At 44.8% G+C, this 17,571-nt stretch overlaps 1 protein-coding gene and 1 pseudogene across 2 annotated transcripts; both read left to right on the top strand.

Annotated features, from left to right (window-relative positions):
- Positions 1-838: 838 nt before the first annotated feature.
- Positions 839-2,922, top strand: LOC148339067 (uncharacterized; annotated as a pseudogene). The gene is made up of 5 exons (XR_015842917.1): positions 839-963; positions 1,075-1,398; positions 1,478-1,585; positions 2,324-2,424; positions 2,496-2,922. The product of XR_015842917.1 is annotated as an uncharacterized LOC148339067 (transcript).
- A 4,857-nt stretch (positions 2,923-7,779) lies between these two features.
- On the top strand, positions 7,780-16,034 carry kiaa0232 (KIAA0232 ortholog). The gene is made up of 8 exons (XM_088292795.1): positions 7,780-8,065; positions 9,741-10,312; positions 10,387-10,527; positions 11,251-11,320; positions 11,424-11,508; positions 11,589-14,964; positions 15,049-15,157; positions 15,862-16,034. The coding sequence occupies exons 2-8, from the start codon at positions 10,070-10,072 to the stop codon at positions 15,876-15,878; spliced, it is 4,041 nt and encodes a 1,346-aa protein (XP_088148921.1). The 5' UTR covers positions 7,780-8,065; positions 9,741-10,069; the 3' UTR covers positions 15,879-16,034.
- Positions 16,035-17,571: the final 1,537 nt, after the last annotated feature.

Raw genomic sequence — 17,571 nt, 5'->3', positions numbered from 1 at the left:
ATGTTAATGTTTTATTTTCTAAATATTGTGGTGTGTCAAAGAGAGATATTTTGTTGTAATGCTTTTGTTCACTTTCATTTCAAGTCAAGTCAATTTTATTTGTATAGCCCTTAATCACAGACAGTCTCAAAGGGCTTTACATAACCACAATCGACATCCCCGTGGGTTTTCTCCGGGTAATCCGGTTTCCTCCCACATTCCAAAAACATGCATGGTAGATTATAGATTACAAGAAAAATGCAAATTTGTGGCTTCATCTTTTTATATTTCACAAAACAATGAGTATGTCAATGCGGATTCCACTTCTATAGCACTGAACGTATCTGGACATTATCTGTTCCGCTTCTTCTCACAAGGGGTGCGGAGCCTATCCCAGCTGTCTTCGAGCAGTAGACGGGTTACATCCCAAATTGGTTGCCAGCCAATCACAGGGCACACAGAACCAAACATACCAAGGGCCAATTTAGAGTATCCCATCAACCTGCCATGCAAGTTTTTGGAATGTGGGACCAAACCGGAGTACCCGGAGAAAACCCACCCAGGCACAGGGAGAACATGCAAACTCCACAAAGGAAGGCCAGAGCCGGAATCGAACCCACAACCTCTGCACTGCGAGGCCGTTGTGCCTCCTTTAGATGTTACATAATCTAAAATATATCATCCGTAACTTTTTGAAAATTGCATTCTACAACATTGCAAAGTCCATTTGAATTTGATTCATTGTTCAGTCTTATACGGACCTCACATTTGGCTATAAATTTTGTGTTTACACCCAACCCCCCCTAAGTGTTGACTCACTTGTCCTCAAAGCCAAGTCGTCATCTTTCTCAATGTCTGCGTAAGCGGTGGGAGGATTTTCGAGAGGATGTCGTGAGACCAATTTTGTTTTCAGTGCATGTGGAAAGATGAAGCGTCTGCTGAGCTGTCTGTTCCTTGCCTCCCACTGCGCGCTCTCATCACGGAGTAAGTACGAGCAATGTTGAAAAGAAAATGTTGAACCTGCCTCATGATGGCTGAGCATCACCGTCTACTCAGAATTTGACCCTTCCAAAACAGTTTTTGGGCTGCCTGCAGTTGATGCATCCACGTTCCGAGTGAGCCAGAGTGCTGACATTGAAGTCCTCGAGGGTCAGCCGGCCAGAATCCGCTGCTGTTGGACAAAAAACGTCACCAGAGTCAAACTCAAATGGCTGAAAAACACAACAACCTATAAAGAGCCGGCTCGGCAAAAATGTGCCGGGTTTTGTGCGTGCTTAGAGTGGCCAAACATCACACCACAGGACTCGGGCACATACGTGTGCCAGGCCACGGTGGAAATCCCGGTTCTGATGGACGCCAAGGGGAACGGTACAGTCATTACAGTAAGGCGCCAAAGGTCAAATGGCACTGCAGGAGAAGGTAGACAAACCAAGACTTAAAACCAAATTTGCTTTAGTTTGTTTTGCTTTTGTTCAGAAAATGATTTTCCACATGCTGGACGTTACAGATAAGTCGAGAAGTTCTCTCTGGATTACACTCGGGCTTTCCTCGGCTTTGTTGATCCTTTTCGTGCTCGCCTGCATCTGGAAACTGAAACGGACAAAAGGTGAGTTAAAAAAAAAAAGTATGATTTTTATTTATCTTTTAAGCAAAACAGAAGTGAAACTTGTTTTTTGTTGTGTAAGCCAAATGGTAGTTTTGGTTTCCCTCCAAATGACTGCAAGTGTAAAATTATAACTCATCATATTTTTACAGCGATGCCTTGAGATACGAGTGACCTGATTATTTTTTTGCAGTTGTTTTGACTTGTTTGACTCAACTCACTTCACAAGTTTGGCAGATACTTAGTGAATATTCTTCAAATGGTCAAACCTAATGACAAACACCATAGAGTGTTCAAACGCAGCAAGCAACGAATATTTTAACACAAAGGAGGCAGCAGCACATGTTGACAGATAATATAATGATACACACATACATATAGTCTTTACCCACTGTTCAAAACCACAATTTTTACTGCAGGAGTTTGTCACTGTCTCCCTGTACGTTGATGTGTCCATATTATACTGCCTCCGGTGGCCATATTGTGCTACACCAGAAGCAGCTGCAGTTAATTAATCATGTTCTGTTTAATTATGTTACGATGATATGATTTTATAAAGTATAATACTATAGAGTGCTATTTTACTTATCCAACGATTGGCTGGCAACCAGTTCAGGGTGTACCCCGCCTACTAGCCGAAGACAGCCAAGATCGGCTCCAAACCCGAGTGAGGATAAATCGTTCTTTTGGGGGGGTTATCGGTGTTACTAATCAGCTCTGCGTTTATGTGTGTGTGACGAGGAGTCAGCCGGGTGATCTACGAGAGCCCCCACTTGGACTCGGACGCCGCCGACGCGGACAAACGCAGTAGCGGCGGCTCCTCCGCAGGCTCGGCCCAGTGGGTGAGTCCAGCTCCGACAGAAAGGTGAAAGGTCACGGGCCAGGTCATGTGTGACTTGTATCTATATTTCAGTGTCAGGTGGTCGTGTACGAATCCGTCGATTACTTTGAGCAAGTGGAGATGAAGCAAAATGGCTGAGGACGGGATCAGAAGATTTGGTCCTTACTACTGCATATGTCGTATGTAAAGACGTTTTGAATTGCTTAACTGTTACACCTTGTACCTTATCTAAATCAGGGGTCGACCATCTTAAATACTCAAAAGCCATTTGGATTTATCTATCTATCCATACATCCAGCTTGCTACCAAGCTAGCTTGGTACCAAACTAGCTTGCTATCTAGCTAGCTTGCTGCCAAAGTAGCTCGCTATCTTGCTATCTAGCTAGCTTGCTACCCAACTAACTTGCTATCTTACAACCAAACTAGCTTGATATCTAGCTATCTTGCTACTAAATTAGCTTACTATCTGGCTATCTAGCTACCAAACTAGCTTGCTACCAAACTAGCCCACGTTCTATCTATCTTGCTCCCAAACTAGCTTGCTATCTGATTCTCATGGCACCAAACTAGCTTGCGATCTAGCTATAATGCTATTTATCTATCTTGCGATCTAACTAGCATGCTATCTACCTATATCTTATCAATTTTATCCGTCTTGTTGTCTATCAAATAGCATTAAATGTTCTGTTTTCTTCTGATATTCTACGTTTTAAGATGTTTTGCCAGCTCCTGGTCAAATAAAGCTCAATAAATGTTGCCGCAGGATGTGTCACACACATAGCTACGAAATGTTTTGAGAGACACACAAAAAACAAAACAAAAGGCTGCCTACCCCTGGTGTACTAAACTCAAAAAGTAAAAGGAAATTATGTTTTTGTTCATCTTGAAATTTCACCTGATAAAGTTTTTGTGAATAAATGTCTTATTTACTATTCAAATGGGCTCATAAGAGCAGATTTCGAGAACTGATGACTTTTTTCCAGCTGTGAGCAGGCGTTGATGCCACACAATTTCCGGGCCATGATGCGAGTAGAAAGTGTGTGTGATATCTGTGGCCGTGAATGGCGGGTCAGTGACAGGAAGTGGAAACAACGCTTGTGACATTTCAACTAGTTTCTCTTTATTGTAACTGATTCGCTTACTTCAGCTTTCATTTGTGCAGGTAAACTGAAGCAGATGGCCATCTTTGAAAATAAAGAGCAATTTAAAAAATGTGCCCCTCAAACTGAGCAATAAGTAAATACCATAAAGAAAGTCTTTGCTCAAAACTGTATATACATTGAACATCTGTTTCATTCTTTTTCATATGAAAAATGTCATATTTCCATTTTATTATACCTCTAATAAAAAAAAAAAGAAAAACTTTAACCAGATTAACCTGATGTTTTGCAACTCCTCTCCCGCAACTTCGTCGTTTCTTCCCCAAAATTTATGAAAATCAAACCCACTTGCAGCAGGTCATTTTTTTCTTTGACAAATACATGAGTGCAGAAGAGACGAAGAAGGACACTCTGAACAAGAATGAGGTCAAGAACCTGATAGTGAAAGAGCTGCTTCAAGTTTTGAAGGTAACACACACTGCAACAGTCAACAGTATGATTTGAACACAATAAAATGTTTTAGCAAACCTTTTCGTTTTAAGATATGTCCATTAGCTTAATGCTAAATTATACAGTGATCTTTCAGTTTTTGCGGTTAATGGAGACCAGATTTTATTTACGCCTCTATTAGTGCCTGTGAGTGTGAACAAAGCCTTCCGAGTCAACTCATCTATTCAAAACAATTTTGTTTATTTTCTTCTGAATATTTTTGAAAAATCCGAGAAACAGTGAAGCCGCAAAAAGTGAAGCTTGGCGTAACTGGTATGGTTTTTTTTAACAGTTGTTGAACTTCACCAAGACAGCCATATTGTTTCCATTAGCTTTAGCATGGCGTCGGCCACTTGAATGCAATGTCGAAACTTTTTTTTTTCTTTGTTTGCTACCGGAAATGTTGTCGTTGACACAAAGTGAAGCCCCTCCGTTGTGAGCGAATTGTGAACACCTCCGCAGTGAAACGCCAGCAAATTTAGAGAAGCGGATCGCTCAAACGGATTCGGTGTGAACGTAGCATTAGCGTCAGAGCGCTTCTTTGTCGGCCGTGAGTGCACGCACGTTGCATGGAGAAAGGCGGCAGAGTGAGGAAGAAGGATTTTATAAAGTCTGATTCAGCACTATTTTAATGCCTCATTTCCTTTACTTGATTTTCTTTTTCTTTTTAAATCATTACAATTTGACATGGTTCTTAACAACACTCTTTGCTCTTAAATGTGGGCGTAAAATCAGGCAAGATTATTTCACCTTATATTTTTTAATTTGATTATGTGCGGTAAGATTTTTAAGATGTCAAATATAGACTTCGGCTCTATAAACATTCTTGAGTAAGCCTGTGCTGCCCTCTATCGGCAAATACACAGTTTTCATCACATCACCAAACAATTAATCGGCTTGTGAAGTCACCAACCTGACCCTTTCTCCAACTCTGCGCGCGTGCGCCTACGTGTGCGCGCGCAATGCCTTGGTTTGACTGGTATTAAGGTGACCACAACAGGAAGACTCTGCCTTTCTGTAACTCTTCCAGTCTCTCTGCATCCCTGTATGAGTATTTCATTGTGTAAAATGATACCACAAAGCTTTTATGAGAGTGTTAAAGTCGTTGTTGGTTGAGTGACTTGACACGTGTCACTTTGTTTGTCCTGTCATTTGGAAAACAAAGGCAATCGGGTTGCCGGCGGGTGTGCCAGCTTCTTTCGCCTTCAACCAGTTTGCTCAGCTGACTGCTTGCCTTGTTCCGGCGCTTCCGCACATACCGCACATTCCGATCAAGCTGCCATGACGGAGGCGTTCTGTCGAACAGGATACGATTTCGTTTTGATATTATAACAAGAGTTGGAGTAAGTCACATATTGTATTTGCAAGCCAATTAAAAGATTTCGAAGCCAATCTTGGAGTTACTGTGACAAAAATTAAGCTAGTCAAGTTGCTTCTCCTTCTGCTGTTCCTGATTTTGCCACCAGGGGGCAGCATATGAGACAGAACCGTATCAAAGTCGGTTCGATGTCTCAACTCCTTTCAAATTAGTCGTTTTATACAGAGGATAACTGAAATCAGACTGTGAGTACTGTGATGTTGTCAGTGGGTATGTGTTGGTGCACAGTTTGCTTAAAAGGTGATAGCAACGGAGCTTAGATGCTAATTAGCTTCATCAAGCGGCCTGAAAGGCTGAGATATGTGATCGTTTTCAAATCACAAGATGGGATTTTTTTTTTTTTTTAGTTTGACTGAAAACTTCAGCTGGAAGAGACAAGAAACTTCATAAAGCATCTTTTTTGAAAATATTTACTAAATCTATGCTTGCTTGTGGTAAAGTTAGCTCCAATAACAACTCTAACTGTTAATATTTTGTGTTTTGGGAACACCCCGTTACAAAAAAATGCTGGTGCAAAATAACAGGTTAGTATGAGGCCTGAGTCCTAAAATTGACCCTTAAGTCTGACTCAGGTCAACTCGAGACCGTTCTCAAGGGTGGCGCACCGACACAAAGGCCGCACACATAGCTCGCAATACGCTCACCTTTGACCCACATACAGCAGGCCGTCTTGCCGTGCAATTAACTGAGGAACTTTTCAAAAAGCCTCCAATTTGGATTTTCACAGCAACGCCGCGGGCGTGACATCATCGTAGTGACGTTACTCCGCTGGTTTCATCACAAAGTTTTGCATCGAGAGAACACGCACGGCTGGAATGTCCTGATAACGTGTCCTCTGTGCACCACGTGACATAATCTCCCCTCCTGCTTTGAATGACCGTGACGTAATTAAAGGCAATGAAGTTTGAATGAGTGGCCCACTTATTCGTGGGAATCACATGACAAGACTTGAGAAAGTGTGAAATAAGACAACTAAGCCTCTATCAGGATTATCATAACCTCAAAGGGGAAGTGACAAACATTCGTGTATGTCTGAGTGGATGTAAGATGTGAAGCAGTTATGATTAACTGGCTGCTTTGTTCAATAAAAAGCCACTGATGACAGTGGGTCGTAATTGATTGGCTTTTTAATGCAGAGTCATCGTATGCTCCTGGAGTAATTTAGTCCAAAGTCCGGCCGTTTATTACCCAATGCACAAATATTAAATTAAAAAAAAACATGGCTGGATTAGTCTATAGAATTTTAAAACAAAAATTATTAAAAATAATCATGGAAAAAAGGTGGAGAAGTAACTTGACACGTGTCAAATTTGAATTGAAAATGTTAAATGATATCACACCATTTCTTTTGTGTGGATATTTTACAATATTTTCTCGGCTAGGGAATAAGACCGACTGGTCTGCGTCTCTAAAATTCCTCCGAAAGGATTACCGGGGACTCTTGAACTGTGCCATCTGCTCCAAATGGACCGTTTTAACTCACACATGTTTTGAAAGTGAACGTTCCAACACTGGCAGTACTGTGCTGCTTAATAGACGAAAAAAAAAATCATTGCGATCCATTGGACTTGAGTGATTTTGTTTTGCAGATATTGACTGACAAAGCTCATGTGTCCTCATCATCACGCATCTGTGTGTGCTGCTCGTGATCAATAAGGTTGTTTGACCTTTGGCTGCAGGGCTCCAGATGCAGATCCGGATCAGATGCACGAGTCAATAGCTACTCTAGTTACCCTGGTAACTCGCCACACGAGACCTTGGCTTGGGGATCATTTTTACAGCGACAACAATTGACTCACGTGGCCTTGACTCATTGTGGCCCAAAAGGTCACATGAAGTGTGCCGCTTGACAGGCAAGGTAGTCATCCACACCTGCCGAAAAAAAAAAAATAATTACCTGAACCGCCAGATGACTCTCTTTGAGTGACAATGCTTGCTAGAAACTAGAGTTCTGAGGACAAATACTATTGTGCGACAGCCATTGTGTCAAAAATGATGAGATCAGAAATAAAAATTAAAAATAAGAGGAAACTGGTTTTCAAACATAACTAATTTCCCTTAAATTATATTGTCTGAAAAAAATAGAAATTCTCTTCTAGCTAGTGACAGTGGATTTATATTTTAATTACTCATATTTATAAATAATTATTAATTATTAATATTTATTCTATTTTTTTTTATTATTATTATACTGCCTGAAGGCAGCTGGGATCGGGTACAGCACGCCCGCGACCCTCGTGAGGATAAGCGGTTCAGATAATGTAAATAACCGGAGTTTAGCGTACTACTTGTGTTTCTGATGCAATACCCTGGCGGAAGGAGCCCGTATCTGGTAACAGGACAGCGGAGGTTTGCCCCGTTGCCTAGATACCAACTCAGGAGGTGGCGCATGCAGCGCCGTCCTCTGAGTGAAACTGACTGCCGGTGACGGCCATTGTGGCTCTGGCGCTCGCTGGCAGTCAACGGGCCGCGCTTTCGCCCGCTTGAGCCCGAATGTCGTCATTTTCCCCGTCGCCGCTCAAGTGGCACTGGACGTGAAAACAGCGCCATTTCTGTCGGCGTCCATGATACGCTATGCTACCGCAGCGGATTCCAGAGCCCAAGCTCGGAACGGCAGCAAGCGACAAGTAGCCGCTCCCCTTTCGGTGTTGCTCTCCTCTTCAGCCCGCTCGCAGGTATGTCGGGCGGCTTGTCGTCTGTGTGTTGTCGGTTCTTTTTATTCTCCGCGCGTTGCTCGCTTTTAACTGTGTGACGACATGGCGCACATTTTTGAAGAGAGCAACTGTCAAGTCCTCAACGGTTAGCCTTCCACGAGCAGCGGCAGCTCCTCCTCCTCCTCCCCGCAATAACGACACCACTTGGAAGCTGGCGTTGCGATCGGATCGCTCACTTTTAACCTCTCCCAACATTTCAGATGCCGCGGTGCCCTCTTCCAAGTAAACGACTTGGCCTAATGTCAGCGGTTCGGCGCTTGCTAGCTTGACGGTTGCGCTCGGGAGCTCGAATGTCACCGCGCACCGAACAAGTCAATCGCCGGACAGACGGCAAAGTGAAAGCAAAAAAAAAAATGTCGCGTTCGCGAAAGTAGCCGCATAGTTGTCGGGAGTGACGTTGGTGTTGTTCATCGGACTTGCCCGATTGAACGAGGCGAGCTAGCTTGATGTGCAACGTGATTAGCTGCTGAGCTAACATTAAAGGTCGGTGGTCCAGCTAACCTTGTTTGAGTGCAAACGAATGCGGACACATTTGAAGATGTCATTTGGAGCAAAAACTTGGTCAGAACTGCACATTTAAGAACAACTGCTTTGATTTGGGGACTGTGGCTGTCTGCTGTACAAAGTTGAAATCAACTGCGAGCTGAATAAAATATTACATTTCAGTCCCATACTCCCCCGCCCCCAAAACACTTGGACGAGTGTTCCACTGAGTAGTTGAAACATGTTTTAGAGCTAAAAAATGAATACATTACACCCAAATTTTATATCAATCGATTAGTTGAAATTAAGATGGTACAAGGTGATTAAATATGTGAATTATCTCTTCATAACTTGAATTGAAAATTGGAGAGCCCACCAAAAAAGACATTTCTTGAAGGAAGTGTTTCAGTTTGTCAAGAAATGTGGAGGCGAATACATGAAATATTGCATGAATTTGTACATTTGTGGAATTTCAGGGATGTGGGAAGTAGTTACTGCCATCATCTTAACAGTTTGAATTCAGTGGGGAAAATAGTCAAACTTTTTACTGAATGCCTCTTTCACTTTAATGTAGAATTCTGGGAAAAGTGGGAGACATAGAATGTGGAAATGTGTCGCGCCCCTCAGCATGCACACAATTATTGATTCGGCCAGCCAGCTAAGGTAACTTAACTGAACCTCATGCAACAGTGTCGGGCCGGTGCACACAGTTAAGCTTCTTAGCGTTGCCCTTTTGATGTCTCATAATGGGTAACCCCTATCCGGCCTTAATTGATTGACAGCCACACCGGCAAATCACAACAGCGCAACGTCTGTTTTCTTCTTATGTACCAGATGTAAGCCTCCAAAGCACATGGTCTTGACAGCAAGTGTTTTCCTGCCACTTGCCTTCAAAGGAAGCATCACAATCTCATCTTTGACTAAGGCGGTGTCACTGTTGGGTGGTTGACTTGGACGCATGTTTCCACGTTGGGTTCCATAATCGGTTTAAATGGTTAGATGATCTTGCAGTTTCGATTCAACTGAATATCCAAATTGCTTGTCTGCCTCTAGGGTGTATTGTTATGAATAGTCGTTTTGTAATATGTTCATTGCTGAAAACAAGCCAAGAAATGTTCCGATCCATTGACAACGTCTGCTCGCTGTGTTTCAGGTGGCGCTGGTGAAGTGATTGCCGCAACATGGGCGCCTTTGTGTGACACAAACACTTGTTGTGTTTTGTTGCGCAGCTGAGATCCATCAGCAGCATAAGCCATGCCTGACGAATAAAATCGCCCTTTTTTTTTTTTTTGCTAAAAAGCAACCAAAAAGGGGAAAAGTAATCCCACATGCCTCCTTACATGGAAGCCCTTCAGCGCACCCGCCTGGAGTGATTAGGCCACCTTCCAGAGGTTCCAGGTTCCCTCTCGCCCTCCGTCTGCCTTCGACAAACAACTCACCGCGATGCCAGTCCACCGGAGAATAACAAACACCTGAGGTCTCATGCGTCCCGTCAGCACCGATTCGGACGGTCCTGCTCCTCCAGAGAACCTCTCTTGCCCCTTCCCGCTCGTGGCCCCGCTGCCCGCTTCAGAGATGTCCCTGCTCCAGTCGCTTGGTCCAGTGCAAAGCTGGCTGGGCCAGGAGCTGGAGAAGTGCGGGATCGACGCCATGATTTACACCCGCTATGTCCTCAGCCTCCTCCTGCACGACAGCTACGACTATGACCTGCAGGACTACCTTCAAGTAACGTTTTATCACAATATTAATGTGTTGCACGTCTTGGCAGGCTCTCAATTATTCAACATTTTGTTTGACAGGAGAATGACATCTTTTTGGGTTGGGAGAAGGGAACTGGGAAGAAGTGGGGCAAGGGGAAGAAGAAGGGAGTGACCGACCTGAGTCTGGAGGAAATGAAGAAACAAGCGGCGGTGCAATGTCTTCGTTCTGCATCTGATGAAGTAAGCGCTGCTTACGGAACGCCTTGCTCTTGACCTATTTGAACTTTCATGGCGCTTTTGGTCATGCCACTGGGTCTCTCATGGCAGTAGGTCAGGCGGTTGGAGCTAAGTTTAGTAGCGCTTTATGTATGACGATAAAAGCCACAGCAGGCTACGCTGCGTACGCTGAGTTCATAATGACACCGCACAAAGTTAAAGGGGTACTGGGGGGGGGGGGGGGGGGGGGGGGGGTTGAAGGGGGTTGAGTCTCGACAACAAGCCCTCACGACTGGACTGCTGTCTATTTTTTAACTGGCACATGCAACGTGGGATTGCAGCAGTCATTTGGCTGTCAGCTGACCGGCATTAGCGCAATGATTTAAGAGCAAACATAGGTGTTTTTTTTTTTTTTTTTTTTAATGTTTTTGTTTTTGAAGGGGAATGGTAAGGAATATTATTTTCTGGTTAAAGAAAGAGTTAAGTTTGTTATGTTAAGTTGTGTCACAACAGTTATTGGAGTTCAACTTTAGTTTTCTCGAAAGTTACTAAGCTATTGAAGACGTAAGTAAATGAAGCACAGTCACGCCAAAGGCCCCGTATTTGCAAGTCGGCTGTTTTGGGCCTCTGTTTTTAATTCTTTGTTTTGGATGAAGCCACAAGTCTTTGGACGTTTAACACCAATGAAGCCGACTCTCCTAACTGCTGATGATGATGTTGTTTTTTTTTTTTTTCTTCCATTTTCAGAACTCTGGAATTGAAAGCCTGGTTGAGGAGCTTTGCTCCAAACTTAGGGACATTCAAAACAAACAGAAAGGTTTGTTTTTTTATGTTGCTGCAGCTAATTTGGCTCTGTTTGCAAGATAGTATATGTATGTGTGTGTCTGTGTCTATAAATGTTATACGTTGTTGTCCTACAGAGGAAAAACAGATCCAAAAAAAGTCTGATGGCGCTCATTCTCCTGAACGAGTTGACTCCCCCTCTTCAAAGGACCAGGTGGAAATGTAAGTCGCATCACGAACATTTCCATGTCAAAACTGGTATGGTTGTTTGATGGCCTCTCTTGTGAAAAATTGTGACTCAGGTATTATGAAGCCTTCCCGCCTTTGTCCGAGAAGCCTGTTTGTCTCCAAGAGATCATGACCGTGTGGAACAAAGCCAAGGCCTGCGCATACTCGAGTTCATCATCCTCGGCCGCTCCACAGACCAGCACGGACACTTCCTCCCCAAAAGATTGCAACAGCGAATGCGAGGCTGCCAAGGAGCGCAACTCCGAAGCGTGCGGCACTGTCACCGCCGCGCCAAACGAGAGAGGCCAGCAGCGCCGAAGTAAGAAGGAGAAAGAGAACCGATACCATGGCGGCGCGGCGGCGGAGGAGAAGAACGCGGTCCACTCCAAGAGACAAGCAAGACACAGGTCCGAGGGCAAATATCGAGCCCGATCGCGGTCTTCGGGCTCGAGCGAGGGGGGCTCGAGCTCAAGTGGGAACCAGGGTGACAAGTCGTTCAGAAGCAAGGCGGTTAGGGTAAGGCACAAATCCAGAGAGGCCGGGAAGAATAAGAGACAGCGCAATAGCGGACAGCTGAAGCTTCAACTGAAGGCTGTTGACAAAGAGGCGCAACGGAACACAGGGGGGGTGGGCAAACCGCCGCAGCTTTACAAAAAGAATAGGAGATCCCTTAAAGAAATTTATAAAGATCCGGTCTGGCCGCAAGCAAACGAGATGAGGTTTGAGGACAGAAACGCAAAGGAATACATGGAGGAGCCACTTTGGTACACTGAGCCCATCACCGAATATTTTGTACCTTTTAGCAGCAAGCAAAGCAAGCTGGAAACAAAGTATCGAAGCAAAGTCGGCTCCCCGGAAGACTTTGCCTCGTCAGTTGACGTGGCGCTGCTGCCAGAAAGAATCCAGGGAATCTGTGTTGCCAATGAGAACTACCCGAGGACATACCTTGCCGCGGGCTCGTTTGTCGACGGCCACTTTGTGGAAGCGCCCGGCCAAGCGGAGGAGGAGGAGGAGGCGGTGGTGGAACTCATTGGGACCTCAAGCTGCCCTCAGCCAGAGGATAGTGGACATTTAGATGACGAGCATCTGCCAGAATTCACCGACTTCTATGAAGTTGATATTTATCAATCCATATTGGATACTAGTGCCTCAGACTCGTTACAAGAGAGTCGGATCCTCAGCATGATTCGACAGAAAAGCAAAGAGCAAAGAGAATCTTGTTTAGTGTTAGACGGCCTCGAGCAGCAAGGGAAAAGTGCAATAAGGGCAGACTTGGAGGAAGCGTCGGGATCTTACGGGTTCCTCGTGGAGGATCTCCACAGTATGGCTCAAGTCTGGGGTTGCTTCTCGCCATCTACTTCGGACGATATCGACGGAGAGAGCTTCTTGGGCGACTCACCCGTTCGACTCTCGCCGCTCCTTGATAGTGTTTCCTTCACCCTGCGCAATCTATCCGCAAATGTGGCGGAGCCGCAAGTTCCCGAGACGGCCGGCGAGCCGTCTGGCTTGAACTCGTCTGGTTTGAACTCGTCTGGCTTCTCTCTTTTCGAGCTGCAGTACGACAGTCCCACTTTTTCGTTTCCCCGCGACTCGCTCTCTGCCGCTCACGAAAGCAATGCCGATCCCAGTAGCTGCCTCGACCCGCACGCTAATAAACAGTCTCGTTTGCTAATATGGACCAAAAACAGTGCCTTTGATGAAACTGAACATTGCTCCAACCTTTCGACGCGCACGTGCAGTCCATGGTCGCATTCAGAAGAGACTCGTTCAGACAACGAGCACGGGAATATTCCAGCAGAGGAATCGGCGGCGGCTTCCATTGGCACTGAAGGAATGGATTGTATCGTCCCTCCTATTTCTGGTACATATCTCGAGGATGAAATCTTGGACTTCTTGCAAGAGGACTCCGGGCGCAAATGTGAGGAGGCGAGTATTTGCACAGCATCCTGTGCGACTTACACCAAAAAATCCAAATTGGAGTCCCTTTGTGGAATAGCATTGGAAGAGGACGAGAGTAAGCAGTACAGCGCGAGCGTTTTCCCCGATAACACGAACCAACAAAGGGGCGAGTACAGCTCAGGAATAATCAAAGACATTTGGTCCGCGGTCGGCGAGGCCAAGTTGGCGGCGTCGAGGCACGGTGGCGAGAAAATGAGCGAGAAGGTGTTTTCCGAAGACTCGGGTGGTTACTGTGGCGGCTGCCTGGAGGTGCAGGCCAAAGGCGTTCCGCTTGAGGCACCTCAGAAAAAAGCCGTGCAGCGCTCCGAGTATCACCTCTGGGAGGGCAAGAACGAAGAGCAGGACTTGTCCAAAAACAAAATCTCCAAATTAGACGGCGCCGGGGATTACATGACTCCGTCCAAGCCGTGGGACTTGAGATCAGATAAAGACAGTACATCTTTCATCATCGGTGGCGTGTACGGAGAGTTCAAGACGTTGAGTTGCGATAAGAATTGGGCTGTCGTGCCGCCAACTGATTCTCCGCACAGCTTGCTGCCGTCTGCCGCCGCATCTGCTTCGCGTTCGGAGATGCTCACCATCGCTGGCGCAGATGTGTTGGTGAACAAGGGCAGCTGCTTTGCTCCGGGACACCGGCGCCTGTGGAGGCCCCTCGTGTCCTTCGGCCAAAGCGAGCATGCCATCGCAGGGAGCCGGGATGGATTCAACAAAGGATTTTCTTTCATCTTCCGGGAAGACTTGCTGGGATCTTACGACGGCTTGCGCGGCGAAGAGCGGCGTTTAGAATACCCGTTTGCATCCTTCGACCTGAGCAATCCCTTCTCTCAAGTTCTCCACGTGGAGTGTTCCTTCGAGCCCGAGGACATGGCCTCCTTCAGTCCGGGCTTCAAGCCCAAATCGATTCTGTGCTCCGACTCGGAGAGCGAAGCCTTCTGCCCGCAAATTTACGGCATCAACCAAACGCAGTACAGGGCCATTCGCATTTCCCCCCGGACTCATTTCCGACCAATATCGGCCTCGGAGTTGTCTCCTGGAGGAGTGAGCGATTCGGAGGCTGACACTGACAAAGAGGAGGCCAGTTTCCCCGTCCTGGCACCGGTGGACGTCTTCGATGATCCTCAAGCAGATCTCAAACCACTAGAGGAGGACGCAGAATGCGAAGGCCCCTATTATGGGAAGTCTGAACTGGAATCTGGCAAATTCCTGCCCAGATTAAAGAAGTCTGGCATGGAGAAGAGTGCCCAGACCTCTCTGGATTCCCAAGAAGGCCCAAGTGTCCTTCTTCCAATTGCTGAGCAAGAAAGATGTTTGGACTGCCAAACGGCAGACGGCGGCTCACCTGCAGGTGGGCAGACGAACACCTCAGTCGCTCCGTTGCAAAAAGAAGACTCCCCGGTGGAAAAACCCAACTGCTTGTGTGTAGCGGCGGCGGCGGCGGGTCAAATCCCCAAATACGGGATTGCGTACGATTTTGTCCGAGATGTGCCAGAGGTGAGTCGTTTCCCTCGAACTGCGCCAAAACGTGCGATGCAAGCGTTCGCGCTTACAAAACGCTTCTGTCCCATTTGTGTCTAGTTCCCTCTGTTAAATAGAAGTGGACAGGGAGGAAGTGGCAACCAGGACGACGAGTGCTGGTGGCAAAACACACTCTGCACGCCCTTGTTCCCTCGATCTCCGTGTACAGGTAAGCCTCGTTAAGAATTGTCTTGAGACGCAAGTGACCGGACTTAATGCTACGTTCGCACCAAATCCGTTGGAGCGTTCCGCTTCACTTAATTCGCTGGCGTTTTACCGCCGAGGTGTCCACAACGTGAACAGCTCATTTGCGTTCTTGGGGAAGGGCTTTGCTTTGTGACGATGACGACAGCGTTTCTAGTAGCAAACAGTGGAAAAAAAAGTTTTGACAACGCATTCAAGTGGCGGACACTGAGCTGAAGCTAATGGAAACAATAGTCGTCTTTGGTAAAGTTTGACAGCTGATAAAGAAAAATGAACAAATATTAGGGTTGTCAAAATTAAAGCGTTAACCCAAGATTTTTATTATTTTTTTTAATTCATGCAATCAAATATTTGAACTCTGTTTTATTAGCGCAATTTCTGGACTATAAAGTGCACTTGTATATAAACCGCAGCCGCTCTTTTTAGAAAAGAGGGAAAAAAAGAATGGGGAAAAAAAACTATATAGAAGCCGCACCAGGCTATGAGCCGCAGTTTTTTATGTTGAAAAAAACGCATCATCCGCGACGCCTCGCACGCAACCGTGCCCGCTTGCCAGAACTCAACCGCTCGCAATGGATTTGGTGCGAACTTAGCATAAGACTTGGCAAGAATGGTGAAAATGTTCAGATGTGAAGGCGACCTTTGAAAAGTACCTGCTTTTCCCTCTAGGCAGCAGCAACATTTGAGTTCTTCATTTCGCAGTGGACTTTCAGGACTCGTAGTGGGCAAACTGGCAGAGGTTTGGCGACGCGACCGCTACCAGCTGTTATTCAGGTTCATCTCAAGAGCCACAAAACGGAACATAGGCTAATTTCTCGCTTTCCGTTGCTCCTCCAAACACGCACATAACTGGTTTTGTTTTTTTCCCCTCTCATTTACTAACTCGATGCTTATGTAATCAACAATCAGATCAACCAAAAAAAATGAGTTAAATACGCTAATGGAGGAAAAAAAAAAGTTGTGTGTTTGAGTGATGCCATGTGGTGCAGATATCCGTTTAAAGCATTTTCGAACGTGTTGCAGTTCTGCGATCTCACCACTTTGTTTCAGTTGTGCTCCTTCCACCAACCTGCTTTTCAGCAACAATACTGGATAGTTGGTGGCGTCTGAATGGTTGTGCATGTGCGTTTGTCCGGCCAGACTGACTCTTTTTTTTTTTTTTTTTAATAAAAAAAAGAAAAGTAAACCAAAAGAAAAACATGCCATAATTGCTGCGTTAAACAACTGCAATCCCGTGCGCTAGTCTTTATATTTTGTTGAAAGACCAGATGTTGGGATTTTTTTTTTTTTCTAAGTTGGATTTTCTCAAATTTGTTTGGATGCAGTTATGAAATGAGTGGAGAATGCGTGCATTTTTTTTTAAGTTGAATTGCCCCAGTGTATGAAAAAAAAGCAACGTTTTTAAAAACCTGAGTTGTAGAGTAACGTCTAGTTTGTGAGGGCAAAACAAAAACAGGAACACACTATCGCATACCAGTCCACTAAACTGCAATCGTCTGAAATAATTTACTTGGAGGGGAAAAGAAAAAAACCTTTTTGAAGGTGAAGAGCCACAATATGTTTTTGCACCCTTTTGCAGTAATTCTTTTTTTTTTTTTTACTTCTATTGTACACAACACTGGTGCTATAAATATTTTCCATAAATGTGGCTGTGGTAATAGATGGAATCGCATTTTTTTTCCCCTTTTGTAGTTCAGACCGTCAAAATCCATCTTTTTTTTTTCCCCCTCCAAAATTGTAAAAAGGAGAACAAATATTTTTCCAGAGTATTGTCTAACGTGGTTTTCTTTGATGTACGTAACCTTTTGAGTTGCGGATTCGCATTTCCTTTCAGTTTGTCGTTCGAGAGCAAAACGCCCAAACGACTCTCTGCTTGGAGCTCATGTTTGTGTTGCAACTCAATTCAGATGGCGAAATATGAACATGCTATAAAACAAAATGCCATAATTACACTACAAGGTACGGTTGGATTGTTTTTTTTTTATTTTTTTTTTATGTTTGGTGTGTTTTTCTTTTCAATTTTATTTGATTCACCATATATCTCGAAAGTCTGGAGTCATATTCCGATACGTGTGAACAAATTTGTCACAATAAGCGTGATTCAACTTGAATGGTGAATGTGTACGCATGCATACGTTCTTTAAAATCAAAACAAAAAAAGGCAAATGCATTTATAAAAAAAGAAAAGAAAAAAAGTGAAACAAATTGGATTCAAAGGTTCAAGTGTATTTTATTGAGCCATGTTGCGACGTGCGTGTTGCTGATTGAAATTATAGTTTGAAAAAAAAAATCTGCAGGGTAAAAACTTTTCCTGTTTTGCGTTTAGTAAGGCCACCAATCTTTCCTAATTGAGCCTAGGTTTTGTTCTGGCGAGGCTTA

This window comes from Idiotropiscis lumnitzeri, chromosome 4 (assembly GCF_059441095.1).
Source record: "Idiotropiscis lumnitzeri isolate Australia: NSW breed Sydney's pygmy pipehorse chromosome 4, RoL_Ilum_1.0, whole genome shotgun sequence".
Lineage (NCBI taxonomy): Eukaryota > Metazoa > Chordata > Actinopteri > Syngnathiformes > Syngnathidae > Idiotropiscis > Idiotropiscis lumnitzeri.
The sequence above is the reverse complement of the archived record's forward strand: the minus strand, read 5'-3'. Positions and strand labels throughout refer to the sequence as shown.